This window comes from Geotrypetes seraphini, chromosome 4 (assembly GCF_902459505.1).
Source record: "Geotrypetes seraphini chromosome 4, aGeoSer1.1, whole genome shotgun sequence".
NCBI classification, from domain to species: domain Eukaryota; kingdom Metazoa; phylum Chordata; class Amphibia; order Gymnophiona; family Dermophiidae; genus Geotrypetes; species Geotrypetes seraphini.
In genome coordinates this window covers 115849783-115865105 of record NC_047087.1, presented here as the reverse complement: position 1 = coordinate 115865105, position 15323 = coordinate 115849783, and the positions used below count along the sequence as shown (strand labels likewise).

Genomic DNA, 15323 nt, shown 5'->3' with positions numbered 1-15323 from the left:
TTCAAAAAAAGTGTAAGCAACTTAGCTGAAATATAGAGCATGCATAGGTGTAACTGGGTCCCAGTTACACCTATGCATGCTCTATATTTCAGCTAAGTTGCTTACACTTTTTTTGAAGCTTTAACTACTTAAAGTCATTTACAAATTGGATTTACCGTTTTTGGACTTATGAACTTTATAAACCAATTTAGTAGCACTTCACAACATCTTTTACAACCCGGTGCAATGATTGATACCATTTAAGTCTCTTTAGGGCTTTTGCCTTTATTGAGTTCTTTACCTTTCCATCGTGGAATCTGAGCACCATTGTATGATAAAAGACGTTTGAAGCATACATTGTTCCTTTATGTGTTACTCTGTTGTCAAGGACCTTTAGGAACATTCCTTTTTGAATTATACCCAGTTGTTTATATTGGGATCCAGCTTTTGTTTCTAATTATTGCCAGACCTAGGTTTCTAACTCACAAACTATTCAAATCATGGTGTTTTCTTCCATAAAGAAACTGAATTACAAGGCTTAGGGCTCCTTTTACTAAGCTGCGGTAGCGTTTTTAGCATGCGCTGCCCCCCTCCCCCCCCCCGCTACGCACAGAAAAACTAACCCCAGCTCAATGTAGGCATTAGCGTCTAGCGCACGCTAAAACCGCTAGTGCAGCTTAGTAAAAGGAGCCCTTAGTGTGAATTATCTCTCATGTAACAGGAAATCGGAAATTCTGACTAGGTAATAAACTGCAGTAAAAATTTTATTATGTTAAAAGTGGCAGGACTAACTCAGCATCAGATTCAAACCTGGCCAATTTCAGCTTGGTTCAGATGTGACATAACTTTTTTTTTTTTCCTTATGTGTTAGCGAGACACATTATAATTTTTTTAACCAGCAGACTCAGGAAAATTAATATAAAAATATCCCAAAAGAATTTCATGATTTGCCAAAATCTTGTGAGGTAGTAATTTGCAGGAGCATGTAAAATAACCAATCATCAATATACTTGAGCTATCTTCAACAAAATGTCAGTGTCTAAGCAAGGAAAGCATTCCATGTAGACATCTCCCTTCTCCTGATAATACTGTATCCAAGCACTGATCCCCCCTTCTCTACAAGACGTTTTCTAGCTTGTCTTTCCTAATACAGTAATTCATTTCCAGCAGAAAGTAGTAGGTCTGTGAGCCTCTGGCTCCATCTGCTGGCAGATGGTCTGCTTCAGTCTGAAAACAGCTTTTGCTAAAAGAAAAACATGGCAAGGAATCTCATGTTTTCAGTCACCTTTCCATTTTTGGGCCATATTTGTAGAGGCAATTAGTACTCTGTATTTCTATAGAGAAGAACCTAGGTTTGGCAATGCTATTGTTTGATTTTTAGGTCAGGTAGTCCTTACTTCCTCTATTTTAGAATTCTACAAGATCTGAGATTAGCAGACCTCCTCAAAAACTTAAATTATTCTTTCCTACTCTGAAAGGCGTCATCTATACTGGAAAACTAGGGCAGTCTCTTCTTTTCAAAATTACTGAGCTCTGTCCAGTTGCATGATCTGGGCTCTCTCCAATTATTCCAAAAACATCTGAAAATTTGGCTTTTTTCAAAATTGTGATCTTCATTTCCCTCTATATTATCCCATTCCCTATTGTATTTTTTTTCTTTAATTTTCTGTAAATCGTGTCGAGCTCTATTTTTATAGAGAATATGCAGTATATAAGTTTAAGGTTTAGTTTAGTTTAATGAGCAATGTTTTCAATAGGTTGATGGAGAAGGTATAAAATGCATTACTGTGTAGTTTCCTTGGAAAGCAGGGAACAATTCTCCATTTTTAGAAATGCTTGAAGGCTGAGTTCAGAATTAAGATGTCGGGATGTGAGATATTTCTGCCATATTTTACAATAGGCTATGCGGAATAAAATGCCTTTTATAAAATACCTATAAGAAGTGAATGTGTATTTGCCAGCATGCACAGCAGCTGCAACCATTTTACAAATATAAAGGTCCTTAAACTAAGGTATGCTAACTGATTTAGCGCAAGATAACGATTTGCATGCAATAAATGTTAAGATGCCTATTATATTTCTATGGGCGTCTTAACATTTAGCACATGTTAATCATTAGTATGCGCTAAATCAGTTACCACACCTTAGTAAAAGGACTCCATACACATGGAAAAAATAGGTGGTATAAACCAAGCAGATTCCATATCTAACTGTCCAATTTGACAAGCCTAAATATGTAATTACTCCCAATTAAGTAATGAGGCTCCCTCATATATTCAGTCCTGATCAAAATGAGCAATTTTAAAATTTTTCTGTGTGCTTTTGAACTGGTATAAAACCTGACCGGGAATTTTTTTCTTCCCATATATATGTATTCCCTTTGTAAAATGGGGAATACATGTAAGGATTTGTGTTCTAACCAAGGAACACTCAAATCACTCCTCTACCACACCCTTTTGAAATCTCAGTGTGGTATGAATCTTCACATGTTAATAGTGTCTGAATCTTCACGTGTTAATAATGTCTCTCTGAATCACCATTTACATGTGGCGATCCTTCTGATATAACCTCCTCGTATACCTTTACCATTGCTGAAGGTTTGAAAAAAAAATAGGTTGTTTTTATTGAGATGAGTGGGTCCAACCTATGACTCAATAGTACGAGATACAAGCTTGAGTTTCTGAACTAAGAACTTGCTATCACACTTTTACTTAGTAAGCATAAAGAATTTAGATTTGAAATTGAAAATATTATAACCAATAGGAAATTGCCTGGATTTCTTTGACTTGAATGGAACTGTTTGATTTGAAAGTTTCTGAATAAAGTTTGAAACTGTTGAATGTCATAGTTTCATCATAACACCCTTAACTAAAAGTTTTCTTTTTATTCTGTAGTACAAATGACTACATTATGCAAAACAAAATGATCTTTGATTGTAGTATGTAATGTGAGCCCCCTGAAGCAGAAGTTTTTTGAAACTCAGATTGGGTCTTTTGCTGAGAAATAAGTAATAAATCTTCTTATGCGGCATACTAAGAAGGATAGGTACTAAAATGTGATAAATATCAGTCTTTTACTGCACCTTAATTTGTCATTGGAGTAACTAGTCAGTGGTGTCTCAGCACCATAGTTTAATTACTCCCATGGTACATCAACCTCACAAATACTATAGCATAAATTTACCATTCTGGGAGCATTAGGCCACTAAGCCATGGCCCCATATACCCCAACACTTCCTAAAGGCCTGATGATTACAGAAGGAACCTGCCTCTCCTCTTCTTCCTGCCAGTGACATACCCTTCTGCCTGGAAGCCCCCACAATAGCATCCCACGATCCCAAACAGCCCCCTAAATGCACTCAAAGCACCCATCCGCCTTTCCTTAGGCCCCTCCTTGCATACCTTTATTAATTCTTCAGTCTTCTGGCAATGGGTTTAAACTACCAGCTCTCATTGAAACACTTAACCAATTAGGTTTTCAGGATACCCACGATGAATACGACTGTGATAGATTTGCACACAATTGAGATAGTGCATATAAATTTATCTCATGTCTATTTATTGCAGATATCCTGAAAGCCTGACTGGCTAGGTGTGTCCCAAGGACTGGTTGAGAATCTCCAATCTATATAGTACAGTGAGCACCAATACAACCTGCTATGTGCTGACATTTCATGCAAAATATGCAGATACTGTATGAATGTGAATACCCACTGCATTTGAAAATCCAGGAAAGAGACCAGGAATCTCTTTCATTTCGCATATAACAAAATTGGGTGCTTTTCTTTGACTTTGTGCAAATTGGATGTAGTTGCCAATTTTCCAGTCGCCATCTCACTGTGCGATTGCCTTGTCATATCATGTAAACTTATACATACAGACTTGAGAAAGCAAGAGCCAGTAACATTTCTAGACAGAGTAAAATAAATGGTCCAAATTGAAGCAATATTTCCACATAATATATCTATAAGAAATGCATAGTCTCTTTCTATTCCAACATGCAGTACTGGAGTACATCTTTCTCTGTTGCTGCCATGCATTTTATCAGAGCTGCAGGAAGGGATTTTGGAGCATGAGTTAAGCTCTAAGCTTGACAGCTGTCTTCCTTGAATCCTTTCAATCCCCCTCTAAAATCTCCCTTCCCCAAAAAAAAATACTTCCTTCCCCCCCAAAAAAATACTTCCTCCCACCAAAATCTCCCCTCCCCCCTTCCACTGCTTTCTGCTACTAGATCTCCAGGACAGAGGCAGCAGCAACAGTGGTAGGCTGGATTCCTCCTTCATAGGTTAGGCTTGACTACCTGCTTCCTTTTCTTTCTGCATGGGCCTGTCCTTTGAAACCTCCGGTTGACTACTGCCTAAACCTTTTTGTCATTTTCTTTACTATATATCTTCCCTTATCTTTCTTTGTTCTTACCCCCTTTTGGCTTTCCGCTCTTCCTTTCTTGCTCATAGTAACTTGTTTGTCCTCTCCTCTGTCTTGCTTATAGCCTTTTTTTTGCTTTTGCTGTCTCCATTTTCCTCTTGCTTTCTTTCCCCATCCCATCCCCTCTACTCTTTTCTGCTGTGCACAGTTCCCCCTTTTCAGTTGCTTCTTCTGCTTTACTTTCTATTATACAGTTACTTTCACTCTTCTTCCCATCTTTCCCCACCTTTCTCTTTCCTCTAATGCTTTCTCTCCTCCTCTTTCTGCTTTCTATTTTCCTTCCCCATGCTGCAATTCCTCATCTGGATCCCTTTGCTTTTCTTGTCTTCTCTCTCTTACCCTATTTGTCTAACCCTCTTTTCTCATTCTCACACTTTCCTCTTTCTCTCTCCCCCTTCCTCCTTTCTTCTGTCACTTCCCCTTTGCCAAAGGTGCATTTAGGAACAGCCAGAGCTGGGCAGGCAGGCAGGACTAGAAAGGCATTTATTATGTACAAAAGGGGGAATTTAAGACTAGCACCAATGCCACATTCAAGTGGTTAATTTACAGAAAATAAAAAGGCTGGAGGTGCGGGAAAAAAACTCAAAGAAAGCTATAGGAAAATCAAGGAGCCTACTATACTGTACCTTTATGGTTGAAATGATCAGTGGGATCACCCTCTAGAAAAAAAAAAATATTCAGCAAAATGCCTTAGTGATAAATAGTGAATATAGAGGATAAACAATTGGACAATCTCCACGTTTAGAAATAGGGTGAAAAGAGAGATAATGAGTCTCAAGTAGTAGATTGCCATAAGGGAGGATATCACAACTGATTTGGGAAATTTCAACTTTAACCACTATTTTTTATTATATAAATATTGAACTCGCAGGCCATACAGGTTCCTTGTTAGGATAAAGTAACAACCTCTAGTGGTAATATCATTTCCTTAGGGAGTGGTATGAAAATTGTCCCATGATGCCATGCACATGTGGTTTGTAAATAGATACAGTTGTGCAAAACGTAAGTTCCTGCTTGCAAAGGACTGAAGTTTTGAGTCCAGCAAATTCTGGGATCTATTTGCTGAGGTGCTTTAACATTTGATATTCATGGCAAGGGAACATTTCAGGCACTCACGCATCAAAAGTTCATCAGCTGCATCACATGCAAATAAATGCAAAACAGCTTATTAATATTGATATAGATTAACACAACTCTCAGTATATCTCATGATCCATGTTAAGCAAAAACCCCTCTCCTCATGGGAGAGTTTCCACATGGATTAGCAAACCTTGTCCCTTTTAGTATATTCCACATTCAGGGGACTAAAGAACCCTAAAAATGCATGTTAAAGAACATTTTAATGAACTTTAATTTATACGTTCCTCGCAAACCGAGGTTCCACTGTATATCATAGTAGTTTCTCTCCCAAAAATCTCCATGCCAAACTAGGGGATTTAACATTTAATTATGCTTTATTATTAACTATTAAATGTTGAATAGTTATCAATTTAATTTCAAAACTTGCAGATGAAAAATTAACATGTTTCAATTACAGGGTGGTAAGACTAAATATCTTTGCTCTCAAGATAAATATAAAGACTAGTCACATAAATCATTTACAAACAATTGTGATAACTGCTCTGACTCCCATAGAGATTTAAAGCGCTTTGAGGCTTTTCATTCTTGGCAGCCACTAGCGTGACTTTGTGAAAAGGGTGTGTGTGTGTGGGGGGGGGGGGGGGTACTTAGAACTATTTTGGTAAATTTGCTTCTTAAAGTACTAGATTCTTTAAAGTTTTTTCCTCTTGTCTTTCAGGTTTCACACCTCAGACATCCTTCAAGGATTCTGGATCAGATAAGTTTTCTCTTACTCACATTTTCTCACTCATTTTTCTGTCTTTTAACATTTTTTTTTTTCTCTTTGTGTGCACACTTTCAAGAATTTCAGTCACTTAGCAGCTTCTCCCCCCCCACCCCCCCCCCAGGCTTGTATCATTGGATGCAAGTTTCTTCTTGTAAAAATGGATCATCATAGAAGACCATCCCGACTAAGTACATGTCTTTTCTCCTCTCTCCCTACTACTCTGGATTTTAACAAATAAGAAGAATTATCTCCCTGGAATGTTTCTCTTTTTAGTGTTACTTATTTTCCACTTATGTACATTTCTGTGTTTTTAGCTAGCCCACAACAATAAACAAATAATTTATATACCTTGCTACAGATCTCCCATATAAACATTAATTCAGTTCAGGTTCAACACAGCAAGAGCACTCTATACTCCCACATCAGACTCACTTCCTTTCCTCGCTCCCTCATTCTCTATCTCAAATTCAACTCTGCTTCTGAAACTGAGGCTGAAGGAATTCACAGCACAAGTACCATGGGATTCTAAACAAGTGTAGTGACCATCCTGTCTTTCAACTTCACCTATGTGGGAAGCAGTCAGACTTCCATCCTAATTTCTCAGGCCCTGATGCTCAAAAGCTTTCGATGCAGGTAAAGACTGGTTAAAGACAATCTTATTTGCAAGGAAGCTCAGCCTCTGATGCTCAAAAGGGTTCTCTGTGGCTGCAAAGATCCTAGAAGCAGTCACTGAGAACCCTATGCAAATACATTACAAAGAGCTCATTAGTATTAAAATGAGCACTCTGTATAATGTTTAAAAGGGAACACCCACTTTTTATGGGCAAAAGTTTCCAGCAGGTCTTGAGCTGCCAATATTTGTGCATGTGTTGTGTGAGTGTATGTCCCACACCTTATGCACGAAACATGCACACACACAACAGTTGCATCCATTTTTTTAGCTTAAAAAAAATAAAAATCCCAAACTGCTTCTCCCCTGACTGCGATCAGCTGAACCAGCACGGAAGAAGAGAAAAGCTGTGATTAGCTGAGCCAGCACGGAGCCCCGATTAGCTGAGCTGATTGTGACTCTTCTCCCTTGCCAGCAGCTCTGGTGCTGGCTCAGCTGATCATGGGCAGGGGAGAAGAGAAGAGTTTGAGAAAGGGACAGGAGGAAAAGCTATGCCTACCAATGTGCTCCTTTGAGCAGGTGGCAGGTACAGTTCCTCCCCCTTTTACTGGGTTACTTTGCACAAATAGCATGCATATGATTTGCATGTTCTTTGTGCTGAGTATCACCCAATAAAAAAAAAAATCACTCCTAACCCAGTATTTATTACCATGTTGTCAGAGCTTTGGGAATCGAGGACTCAGCCAGGAAATAAGGGTAGCATTTGGTCTGACCCTTGTTTTTCAGCCATTTCACACCAGTACCTAGAGAGGGAAAGGGACTTGTATACCACCTTTTTGTAGTTGGACAAGCACTTTCAAAGCAGTTTAAAACAGGTACTTCAAACATTTTCCCTATCTGTCCCGGTGGGCTCATAATCTCTCTAATGTACCTGGCGCAGTGGAGGATTAAGTGACTTGCCCAAGGTCATAAAGAGCAGCATGGGATCTGAACCCACAACCTCAGGGTGCTAAGGCTGTAGCTTTAACCTCTACGCCATACCCTCCTCGCAACCTAACTCCAGTCTGCTCTCCCTCATTTAAATCTTCGCACTGACTCATTGTTCCTCACATACACTTTAGCATTTCTCACACAAATTGCATTGAAACTCTTCCACATCATTCACTTAACAGAGAAACATACACTCACACGTCCACTCCATCTCATTTATCAACCCCCCAAAGAATGTTGCAAATTTCCCCTTCAGCAGTCACAGGCTAGGTCTCTGCAGCATGTGACCTTCAGTAGCTGCAACGCCTGTATTCTTGGGCTGGTTCCTCACACCACAGCATAAAACTGCTCAGTCGCGATAACTTTTTCTCTTAGAAACCCCCACACAACCCCCATACCTTGTTAATACTCTGGTCTTCACTTCCCTTCTCCACAAGTCTCTACACCGCTTCTCCACAAGTCTCTACACTGCATGACACTGCACTTACTCCCCACCCCCACCCCCTTTTACAAAACCGCAAAAGCGATTTTTAGCACCAGCTGGTATGCTGAATACTCTGCGCTGCTTCTGACACTCATAGAGTTCCTATGAGCATTGGGATCAGCGTGGAGCATTTGGTGCTCTGGCCGGTGCTAAAAACCACTTCCACGAAAAATTGGGATAGACTTAATTACACATTCTGGTGGGAATCCCTCTGTTATATTTTAAAAATGGAGCGGTTCATGGCCATTCAGCAGGGGAATTACAAGAAATTTATGAATGTTTGGGAACCGTTAATTAAATACTGTAAGGATTGATATCTTTAGATGTGCCTTTAAACATACACATCCAGGGCGGGAGGGTGGGGGAAGGGGGTATGTTTTGAAAATGGTTTAGGGAGTATGTTTTGATTGTTCTTGAGGGTATTTATTTATTGATTAATAGGTGGAAGGGTGGGGGAAAATAATTTTTTCTTCTTTATTTATAAATTTTGTAAGTTTAATGTGCTTTAATTTTAATATTATATGTAAGTGTATTAATTATTGTGCACATATGTAGTTTAAAAATGGAATAAAGAATTTTAAAAATAAAAACACTTCCACGGTTTTGTAATAGGGGAGGGGTTAATAAGCTGGTTCAGCCTGTCACTCAATAATGATGTAATTGCTGGCACTGGTATCAGGGTAATGGAGGGCAAGGATCAGTCGGTTCTTCTGTGGTGGTGGGGGTGGAGGGAGAGGAAATTGGCTGCCTCTTTCTTGTGAGAGTGTGTGTGTGTGCATGTGCATGTGTGTGGGGGGATGACACTGACACCTGAGGGACATCTGAAGGTAAAGGTTAATGCTTACATTTGGGTGTGATCAGAGGGGGTCCGGGGTATATAGGGTAGGTTCAAATTGTGATGTGGGGGAGGATTGGGATGGTCTGCAAATACAATAGTGTGTACATTTAATGACACTGGAAAAAATATCCAAGCAATATTCAAAAGAATTAAAGTGGGCAGGAAAGGCTCCTGTCCGCTTAAATCGCTTGTCTGTATCTAACTGCCGATATTCAGCTGTGTAGCACTTAATAAGTTAACACCACTGAATGTTCATAGCTAGTACCTGCGCTGAAGCTGGCTAACTTGTGGGCATTCTAGGGTGACTTATGTGGTTCAGTGCCATCCTTGACCGCATAAAATAGCTTCTTAAATTGTGATGTATAAATAGCAGTCCTATCTTTAAGTGGTTCAGTTTATGTGGTCAAGAACTGAATATTGCATTTAATCGCATAAGCTGTAGTGGTGAACCTAAAACCAGATATTCGATATCGGTGTCTGGACATGGCCTAGCATTGAATATCCAGGAGTGCAACTGGCTGAATATTGGCCAGACTGTTTTTTTCCCTGACGTTTTGGGTTAAAGACGATATGAAATAACAGATAGAACATTGTTTACATGTCCTTTTTTGTAGAAATGAAAATAGATCACTAGTATTTAACTCAATGAGCTGTATAGTCAGTGAACTCATCGTGCACTGCTGGGAACAGAGACCTATGGTTAGGCAGTGCTTGCATCAAAATGTCACTTATATTGAGTGTTACAGCTATACATCAGCTCTCCTCCTGCAAATAGGTATCCTCCCTCTACAATAGAGTTAATCCACTATAACACACAGACTTTTCATCAAAAAAAAAAAATCACAAATGTTCACTGATATCAACAGTACAATGCTATAATTATAGCTTTGTTTGAAAACAAACTGTCATACTGTTCCCATTACTAAAAGAATTCTGATTTCAGTAAAAGAGTTTGCTCTGCTAACAGTTTATAAAAAAAAGTCACAAATCTGCATGGGGAGTACATTTTTAAAGGCTGCTAGACTCTGGGGCACTGGAACACTTGTTTTATTTGGGGTCCTGAGCTCCACCCCAATCATGCCCCTTATCCCATCATCTCCCCTTCCCATACATATCATCTTATAGTCCCTCTATCCATGGCATCTATCATGTCTGTCCTACCTTTCAAATACTCCTCACTCCCCATAGTGTTCATCATTTCTCCTCTTCCCTGTCTCTTAAAACCTCCTCCATCCCTCATATGTCTATCATTTTTCTCCTTCTTACCTCCTAAATACCCCTCCTCGCTCATGAATCCAACATTTCTCTCCTTCCAGATCTCTCAAATTCTTCCCACTGTGAATCCATCATTTCTTTCCTTTCCTATCTCTAAACCCCCTTCCATGGTACAAGAGTGGTTTGAAAAGTTTGGTAAATTTCCATGAGATGACGCCACAGTCCATTAAATCTTTGATGCCATCAATGAGTATTTTGCAGAGTTTGATAAAACCTATTTTTCCAATGGAACAAAATAACTGGAAACTCATTGGACTAAGTGAATAGCCCTACGTTGTTTAACCAAACTTTTCAAACCACCCTCATATACAGCATTTCTCTCATTTCTTCCCATCCTCTCAAATTTTCAGCATCTTTCTTCTCTCCCAGGGTTCCAGCATTTCTATCCTTCCTTCTTTCCCCCATCATAAGCATTTCTTTCCTTATTTTCTTCCCCTTCTTCAGCATTTCTCTCCTCCTCCTAAAGGACAGCTGAGGAGAGATATGATTGAAGCCTACAAAATCCTGAATGGAGTAGAATGGGTACAAGTGGATCAATTTTTCATTCTGTCAAAAATTACAAAGACTAGGGAACACTCGATGTAGTTACAAGGAAATACTTCTAAAACCAATAGGAGGAAACATTTTTTTTCACTCAGAGAATAGTTAAGCTCTGGAATGCAGAGGTTGCGGTAAGAGCGGATAGTATAGCTGGTTTTAAGAAAGGTTTGGTCAAATTCCTGGTGGAAAAGTCCATAGTCTGTTATTGAGAAAGACATGGGGGAAGCCACTATTTGCCCTGGATCGGTAGCATGGAATGTTGCTACTCCTTAGGTTTTGGCCAGGTCCTAGAGACCTGGATTGACCACTGTGAGAACAGGCTACTGGACTTGATGGACCCTTGATCTGACCCAGAAGGCTATTCTTTTTTTTTTTTGTAAATCTATATTCATTTTCAAATATTACAACAAGTGTATAATAGTCAATCAGAAAATTTTTAACAAATCACTTGACAATCTTACTTATACTCCTTAAAATATATAAATATAAAAGAATCCCTTCCCACCCACCCATATATTAATAATAAACAATTATCAATTATTGTCTTTCCCACTACCACCCCCCTATATCTTATCTAATACTAAGGTGTTTAAGATGTCTGATCATTAGAATAAATAATCAATGGCCCCCCCCAATTTTTTTAAACTTATGATAATTTCCTTGTTGCATGGCAAGCACCCTCTCCATTTTGTAGATATGACATACTGAATTCCACCAAAAAGTATAATTAAGTTTAGTGTAATCTTTCCAATTTCCAGTAATCTGCTGAATGGCAACCCCTGTCAACCCTATTCTTATGTTCTTGCCTTCCTTCCTCCACCTCTTCATTATCTCTCACCTTAATCCCCCCTCTGCACCATTACCAGATTCCTTCTTTTTAAAAAAGGATACCTGGCCCTGCACGACTCCACCTCAGCCCCCGCCCTGCTCTACACAAATCCTGCCCTACTCTATCCTCAGCCCCACTCCCACACGAACCGCATGTCTCCTTCCCCAAGCTCGGGGCCATATCTGGATGTTCTCTGCGCATGAGCAGACATTGATGCCAGGTTTTGGAAATCCCACCTGGAATTCAGACAGTCCTCTAAAACGAGGACATGTCTGGACATCTGGTAACTCTACTATGATATCCAATATTTCTTGCCTTCCTTCCCATCTTCAGCATCTTTCTTCTTCCTCCCAGGCTAAACATGGATTTCTTACCTCTCTCTCTGCAATGTGCTCAACAGCATGGCTTTGTAGTTGCATGCACAGACTCTTTTGGATTCCACCCCTCCAATCTTCCTGTTTCAGAGGAGGTGGAAGCCAGCAGGCCTTGAGCATGCGCAGATGCTCATGGACCCATGCCTGCCGGCTGTGATGCCTTTTCTTAAAGCAGGATGCAGCACTGCCACTCGGTGAAGACAGGTTAGGAACAGTGTTCCCTCTAAGCGGGCGGGTGTTGTGAGCAAACTTTTTTCACTGTGAGCTAAAAATATCGGGCGCCAGCAAGTTATGAGCCAAATAAATATGTTGCTTTCTACCACAGAACTTCCTTACGTTTGTATGGAATCTATCCCCTTTCAACTTTAGAGAGTGCCCTCTCGTTCTCCCTGCCTTAGCTACTAAGTCTATTCCCTTCAGTACCTTGAATGTTTCTATCATGTCCCCTCTCAATCTCCTCTGCTCAAGGGAGAAGAGGCCCAGTTTCTCTAATCTTTCGCGGTACGGCAACTCCTCCAGCCCCTTAACCATTTTAGTTGCTCTTCTCTGGATCCTTTCGAGTAGTACCGTGTCCTTCTTAAAGTACCAGTGCTGGACGCAGTACTCCAGGTGAGGGCGTACCATGGCCCGGTACAGCAGCATGATAACCTTCTCTGTCTCTTCAGTCCAGCATCTGCCCCTTCCATTCACTGTCTGTCTTTCCCTGCCATCTCTCCTCCTGCCCCCCCCCCACCCCCCAATTTGGTCTAGCATCCATCATCTTCCTTCTGTTCCCCTCATGGTCTGGCATCTCTATCCTTCCCTCCCCCCTGTGGTTTTTAGCATATCTCTCTTCTCATTTCCTCCACTCAGATCTGATCATTCTCTGCTCTCTCTTCCCTTTTCTTCTCTGGTCTTCCTTCTCTATTTTCTGCCTCCATCTAAATTAAATTCTTTCTTACTATTTAGTCCCGTTTCCCTCTTTTCACTGTGTCTACACACAGCTTGTCACCCCTTTCCCTCACCCCTCCATTATCTTACTATTTTCTTCCCCCTTTATTTATCTCCTCCTTCCATCCAGTATGTGTTCTTTCCCCACTTCCATTCAGCATCTGCTCTCCCTTCTCAACTGACATCCATCTGCCTTCTGCTCTCTCTCCCTTCTTCTCACTTCCATCATCTGTCCCCTTCTCTCTCTCTCTCATCTCCTCCATTCCATCATCTGCCCCTTCTCTCTCTCTCTCTCTCTCCCCCCCCCCCAACTTCCATCATCTGCCCCCCTTCCCCTCACCTTTGTGGGTCACTTTCTTTCCCCTGAGGGTGGCTCATGTCACAGGGGAAGCTTTGGCCGAGCAGAACCGCTTGATTGACAGTGGAACTTACTTGATTGATGTCGATGCTGGGGCCCGTTGCCGTTTGAAGGAAAAAAAAAAAGGTGGAAAAAAGGAACCTGTAAAGGCGAGAGGAAGGGAAACCTCCAGGACAGCTGCTTTTTGCCCTCCTTCAGCAGCCCAAGAGTTCAGACCAGCAGCGGCAGCTCTGTATGCTTTTAACTTCGGCACAGAGCTGCCCCTAATCAATAGTTTAGCGCGGTTTCATGAGGCAGCCTCGGGGCCTTTGATAGCCGGCCCGCTTCGATGATGCGATGTGGGCCGGCCTAGCAAAGGCCCCGAGGCTGCCTTATGAAACCGCGCTAAACTATTGATTAGGGGCAGCTCTGTGCCGAAGTTAAAAGCATACACAGCTGCCGCTGCTGGTCTGGAGGTGCGGAGACAAGGCAGGAGGCAAACGCGGTGGAAGGCAGGAGTCCCGGCGAAGGCAGGAGTCCCGGCACAGCGACTGCAACAGGAAGTTGCAAGTCAGCTGACGCCGGCCTTTCGTTGCGGCGGGGACCGAATCCTTCGCGGACCGGCAAGATTTTGTTTGCGGACCGGCGGTTGAAGAACTGTGCTCTACACTGTGTGCGCTGTGACGAGAAACTTGTGCGCTGCGAGGTAATATTTTGAGCGCCAGCGCACCCCAGCGCAGCTTAGCGGGAACAAATGTGCCATGGCTCCTGTGGCTCCCCCCATTCTGACGCCAGTGGCTAGACTTCATCCTATGAATATTGCTCTTCCCAGTTTACTGTGATCAAAGATACATATGTACTATAGGGACCCTTTTAATGAAGTGCAGTAAAAGTTACTGCATGAATTAGCACACAGTCGCTTTTACATACAGCCATGATAACTTTCCTAAGCAGCAAATCAGTTAGTGTGCATTAATCTGCCTAAAGGATGATGTCAGAATAAGCCACCTATTTTTAGCCTGTGCTATAAAGGCATGGGGGGTGGGGGGTGGATGGGGGGGGGATTTATCAAAGTGCAGTAAAAGATCATCTTTTATCACTGCTTGATTCTCCATGGGATTCAGCAACCTGTGGGATCCTGGTATCACAGCTTGTTGAAGTCTGCTTTAGAGCAGTGTTTTTCAACCTTTTTATACCTGTGGACCGGCAGAAATAAAAGAATTATTTTGTGGACCGGCAAACTACTAGGACAAAAATTTAAAAACCCTGTTTCCACCCCATCTCCGTGAGTTCGGTCCCCGCAAATCATCTGATCCCATCCACACAAGCCTCAGTTATGATTTTATATTGAATGTATTTTATTAAAGTATAAAAAGAAGCAATATTCTGTACAATTGTCATTTTATAAATACAAATAATACAGAACAAGGATCAACAAAACCCCTGTCTCCCCTCAACTTCACATATATCCCCTCTACTATCAAGAAAACTGAACAAGCCAAATTATTACAGAATGCTACACAGAAATATCATGCTAACAGAATACTGCAGTCACACATGACAGGAATAGTTTTAGGGGAGTGCAACTAGGGCAACTGCCCCCTGATCAGAGAGTGCCCTAAGCCAGCTGGAAGCTAAAGAAGCACTGCCTGGGCTTTGCAGTCCCCAGTTATGTCTAACACCAGCTCTAACAGGATATATTTCAAATCTGATATATTCTAATCACAAAATAGAAATAAAATTATTTTTTTCTACCTTTTGTCATCTCGGTTTCTGCTTTCATATTCTTTTCACTCTCTTTCTTCCAGCGTCTGCCTTTTCTGTCTCTTCAATCCAGCATCTGCCCCTTCCATCCACTGTCTGTCTT

General features: G+C 41.1%; 1 protein-coding gene across 5 annotated transcripts in view; it reads right to left on the bottom strand.

The window, feature by feature from the left end:
* LSAMP (limbic system associated membrane protein) overlaps positions 1-15323 on the bottom strand; it is a 1229080-nt gene that overhangs the window by 29230 nt on the left and 1184527 nt on the right. For 3 of the 5 annotated variants that reach the window (XM_033941214.1, XM_033941210.1, XM_033941212.1), the window contains one exon: positions 5030-5062. The exons of the other annotated variants lie outside the window; for them this stretch is intronic. In XM_033941214.1, coding sequence (XP_033797105.1) covers positions 5030-5062 — 33 coding nt within the window. The remainder of the gene's footprint in view (positions 1-5029; positions 5063-15323) is intronic. 5 annotated transcript variants of the gene reach the window in all.